The sequence below is a fragment of the Cyprinodon variegatus genome, unplaced genomic scaffold, assembly GCF_000732505.1.
Source record: "Cyprinodon variegatus isolate N-32 unplaced genomic scaffold, C_variegatus-1.0 Scaffold645, whole genome shotgun sequence".
In the NCBI taxonomy this organism is placed as follows: domain Eukaryota; kingdom Metazoa; phylum Chordata; class Actinopteri; order Cyprinodontiformes; family Cyprinodontidae; genus Cyprinodon; species Cyprinodon variegatus.
In genome coordinates this window covers 178738-184183 of record NW_015151098.1, presented here as the reverse complement: position 1 = coordinate 184183, position 5446 = coordinate 178738, and the positions used below count along the sequence as shown (strand labels likewise).

Genomic DNA, 5446 nt, shown 5'->3' with positions numbered 1-5446 from the left:
TTTTTTTTTTTTTTTTTTTTTTTTTAAATAACTTCCTCAAGTGGAAAAGTTAGTTTCACCTGGTTTAATTTAGTAAAACATCTTTTTTTTAACCTTTTCCTATCCTATCATTAATTGATTAATCAGAAAAATCAACAGATTAATTAATTTGCAAAATAACCGTTAGTTTCAGCCCCATTTCAAATTTTTCTTTATTTAAATTTTACATTTTACATTCGGAAAAAAAATATATTTGAGATTCACCGGTTGGATAAAGGGCTATTTCACAGTTTTTTTTTTAAGTATCAGGAGCTATTTAATTACGTCTAAATCTATTTTACATTGAACTCCTAATCCGGCCTGAATCCTTCATTTATTGTAGATTATTTAAAGCACACTTTGTGATCGAAGAGTTTTTTTGTAGCTCATTCAAGGAATCAAAGTATCAGTTTAAAAAAGTGATACTACAGCACATGTGTTAAACACAAAGGCTGAATCTGTCAGACGCCACATTTATATCTTATAAAAATGTAAATCATATCATAAAGTAGAGACTTGAGAATTGTGAAATGGCCAGATGCAAAAATAAGTTTCACATACCGTGTCTAGATACTTGAAAAGGGGGGAAAACAAAACAAAAAGAGGTTCAATGTGGCAGAATTTTTTTAATTGCTGCCCCTTCCCCACTTATTTCTGCACACCTGCAGGGCAGGTGAGTGTGTTATTTAAGAATCAGCAGGAGATCACTGGCATTTTACATCAACTGGATGTGATTGGGTACCTCAGCATGTTTTCATGGGGGCACAGAAAAGCATGAAGCAAAAAAAAAAAAAAAAGGGCAACAGATTCAAATACATTAAGAGCTGATATGAAGTGAAATTTCCATTCAATTAGGTTTAATTAAAATTATATGTCTTCTAACTGAAAATATTTATTTTTTGCTTGAAAATGTTAATTTGGGTTATTGTTAAAATGAAAACATAAATTCCTTAGCACAGCAAAAAAAGAAACTCCAAAAATTGTAGCTATATGAATATCTAAAGGATCAAATAAAGCTATTATTCGGAATATTAGGTCAACATACATTCATAATTTAGGAATTTTGCATATTTTTCACTAAATTTTATCTAAAATTACCATTTTCTAAAAAAAATCTGAATTAGAAATCAAGAAAAACTGATAAATTCAGCTGTAAAAATTGTTTTGAGAAAATGTTTAGAAGATGTAAACTTGGCTCCTATCTCAAAACATCTTTACACTATTACCTTATTGTTTTAAAATAATTAGTAAAACAGAATAAAAATAAAAAAGAAAGTGAAATAGATCCAAAGGACCTATCAGTAACCATCTCTGTTCCAGCGCAGATCCTCCTTAGAATTTCTTTTAGTATTTTGTCTTCGGTACGGCGGCCATGACATGATCCATAGGGGCACTGGCCCCCGTTAGCTCCTGTCTAGAACTGCCCATGCCGTTCATGCTCCTGCATCCCTTTCAATGCTTTTATTTTTATAAAGTTGTCATAATTGTCAAAGTAAAATAAAGTAGCTATTGGGGGGAATTATATCCTGAAAGTTTGAGGAACTGAAAACAGTACCGTTGACGACATAGATATTCTTATTAGAACGAGACATAAAAGGAGGAACAGCATACAGTAAACATAAGTGATCAGTTCTGCAATTAAATACATCAAGTTCCTGTGAAAGCAGAAGTTACACTATATCTGTCATCATCATCATCATCATCATCATCATCATCATCATCATCATCATCGTTTTCCTTGCTCCTTTCCCTAAACAGACATACATGCAAGAGAAACATGCAAATTGAATCGGACGGACCCGTTCTTCAGGTTCAACTTGCATGTTTTCTAAGCCATAATGAGGCTTTGTTCTTGGTCCACTTTATAAAGCTTCAAACTCAACGATATTTCTGACTTTTACAATTCAAAAACTTTCCTGGATGGGAAGCGAAACGTCTTCGACCTTGGAAACAAAGTACAGTGGATTGTTTTTAAACTTTTTTAGGACATGCAAAATAGTTGTGAAATAAATATTTCTCCAACTAAAATTAGTTAAACCAAGGGGAAAATATACCTCTGGGCCAAAGACCTTTAAGAAGTGATTCATGCTTTTATAATCTCTCAGTTGGATTAGTGTAATGCTTATTATGTTGTGTTAGAACGATTATCCGTGCTTCAGTTTCAAACTGCCCAGAATCCAGCCTGGTACTAAAACCCAAACCCATGTCTCCACCTCTGACTCTCCATTGGCTTCCTGTTTAATTCAGGTATGATTTTAAAGTTTACTTCCCTACACTAAGAGCACTCGGGTAACGCAACAGTTCCTGTTAGATGATCATAGATCTAAACTAAAACTCTGAGACTATCAAGACTTTTATACTCAGCAGTAATCTTCATTCTTTGGTGTTTAATTTCTAGCAGAGTTTGACATTCTGTTAAAAAAATAGCTCATTGTATATTTATGTGTTTAAAGTCGTAGGGAAATCATATTTAAATGTCAAATCATTCTGGCTTAAACATGTATATAAATGTTCTCTTTATCAGACCAGATTGTCCCAAAAGTTAGAAAAAAAAAAATAAAAATCCCATCTTAAAATCAATTTTTTTTTTGTAATCTTCTGCAGGCCAGTTAGTTCTACGTCAGCCTGAACACCTAAATTCGGCCAATCATATATCAACGGTCATCTGTCAATCAAATCTTTTCGATCATAGCATCTTGATTCATACGTCGCAGCTAATATACGCAACGGTTGAAATAAGAATCTTCGCAGAGTAGTGGTGACCGTTACAGGTGTATAGTTGGAGAGCGAATTGTTGGCCGTTTCTCAATTCGCAAGAACGCGAGTACGGACTCGTGTTCTCGCCAAGTGTGTTCTTGAGAAGAACCCAGAAAAGTGTGGATTTGGTGAGAACGGGAGCATGAAGTGTAAATATGGCTCAACTGGAACAGAGGCGTACTGATGACATCACCACACGCTCAGCTCGCATGGAGCTGCTTTTCACCTCCTGTTATTAATAGTCTTTAGATAATAATAAATTCAGACTTTTTGCATTTAGTGGGGGAATAAGGATGAACACAGTCAGATAAACACAAATCAAATGAACATTTTGCCAACGTTAGCCCCGGCCGCCGCAGACGGGCTAACGTTAACCCCGGCTGCCACAGATGGGCTAACGTTAGCCCCGGACGCCGCAGACGGGCTAACGTTAGCGTGGGCCGCCACAGACGGGCTAACAATAGCCCTGGCCGCCACAGACGGGCTAACGTTAACCCTGGCCACCGCAGACGGGCTAACATTAGCCCTGGCCGCCATAGATGGGCTAAGATTAGCCCTGGCTGCCGTAGATGGGCTAAGATTAGCTCTGGCTGCCGTAGATGGGCTAAGATTAGCCCTGGCTGCGGCAGCCCCGTTAGCCCCGGCTTAGGCAGACGGGCTAACAATAGCCCTGGCTGCCACAGACGGGCTAACATTAACCCTGGCCACCGCAGATGGGCTAACATTAGCCCTGGCCGCCGCAGGTGGGCTAAGATTAGCCCTGGCCGCTGCAGACGAGCTAATGTTAGCCCTGGCCTGCCGCAGATGGGCTAACGTTAGCCTTGGCTGCTGCAAATGGACTAACGTTAGCCCTAGCTGCGGCAGCCCCCATTAGCCCCAGGTTTGGCAGATGGGCTAACGTTAGCCCTGGCTGCTGTAGTCGGACTAATGTTAGCCCTGGCTGCTGCAAACGGGCTAACGTTAGCCCTGGCTGCCGCAGATGGGCTAATGGGCATGTAATGCTCTGGTAGCTTAAATCTTTCTTCAAAGAACATTTTCCTTCTGACATACTTTACCAGACCTGGAAAACAAACAACAAAAAAGGTCAGTGTGGAAATCCTTTTAAAACTTGCGCAGCTATGCGTTTGTTATCATTAGCCTTAAATAGGTTTTGTTTCTGTGCAGTGATGAGACACTGCATTAATTCACTGCATGTTGCATTTATAATGTTCCTCAAACAACGATAACAAAGAAGCTATTGATATCAGCGAGTCACAGGTTGGCACCATTGAGTGAGCATCCACTGCAAAAAATGTTAATCTAGATAATAAATTTTTTCTTAAAATAAGTGCATTTTTTTCTTGAATTGAGAAGGTATGTGAGACACTCTGCCAATGGAACAAGATTATTTACATTTAAAATAAGAAAAAAACATTTACATTGTCTTATATCAAGTGCATAATATCTAATTATTTTATTTTAAGAACAAAAATTGTGATTCCACTGGCAAATCATCTTATTTACCAACTAACATTAAGGGTAAAAACACTCATTTTAAGAATTTTTTACTATTGTTTTTGCAACGATCATCAGGGTCCTGGTCATGTTTATACAAGCTTAAAAAGAAAACTACAATTTCCCTGGAAAGAAATTAATAATTGAAAAAGTAAACACCTGCAGGGCTGCAGGATCAGCTTGCCCATTAATATTAAATAGATGAAGCTGTTCTGACATGCTGCAGCCTTCTGCAACACTGTCTTCATTGGGTCTTCCTGACCTGACTGAATTATTGACAGCAAGTGCAGAACATTGTTAAGTGACTCCTGAAATGTTTCAGGCAGATGACTACAAAAACAAAACCATTCAGGAGAGCCTTGCCTTCTTATGTGGGAGGGAATCTAAATAGGAAAAAGTGAGAATAACACAAAAGGGTTTAAAATTTAACAAGAGCAAAAAGAGTGTTACCCTCCAAAATACACTTGAAATGCAGACTAAACACTTAAGCATCACAGCTGCTGACTTACCGTCTTGTAAATCTTCTGGCTTCTTGCGCTTCTCGTACACAACGATTATGATAACCAGGATGATGATCTCAGCCAAAACGCCCAGCAGAGGCCACAACGGTGCCAAGAGGCTGCGCACCCTCAGCACAGACGTCTCACTGTTGTTGCCAATAATGTTGGAGGCATTGCACATGTACTCGCCGGGGTCCAGGTTAATGTCCAGGGTGGCGATGTGCAGCTCGGTGTAGTTGTCTTTGCTGTTGATGAAGAAGCGTCCGGATGAGTTGTCAATTTCCTGCCAAGGGGAAGAAAACAAATCTGTTACAAATTCCTGAGGCTTTAGCCGCACTGAAAGCTATTTTCTATAAAATCTACTAAATATGAATAAACTGCTTTTTATTTAGTAGGAAGATATAAACACTGAATGCAATCAATGGGGATAAAAGATTTCCACATTAAGAGGACTCTTATAAATACGATGGAGTATTAGTAACCTGACTCCGCCAGATGGATTTGCTCCGCATATCCATCTGGAAACCTTCCGTTGAACTAATTTTGGGAAGGGGCGAAAATACTGGTTAGCTGATTGGTCCATGTTGGTGATAGACGGGCCAAATAAACCAATCAGATCAACGAAGCATATGACGTACTAACAGAGTGACGACGAAAACACAACCACAAGCCAGGCT

The 5446-nt window shown here is 38.6% G+C and overlaps 1 protein-coding gene across 2 annotated transcripts in view; it reads right to left on the bottom strand.

The window, feature by feature from the left end:
• The window catches only part of LOC107096732 (neuroplastin-like), a 39106-nt gene that overhangs the window by 10905 nt on the left and 22755 nt on the right, over positions 1–5446 (bottom strand). For both annotated transcript variants that reach the window (XM_015393510.1, XM_015393511.1), the window contains exon 5: positions 4779–5052. In XM_015393510.1, the coding sequence (XP_015248996.1) occupies positions 4779–5052 (274 nt within the window). The remainder of the gene's footprint in view (positions 1–4778; positions 5053–5446) is intronic.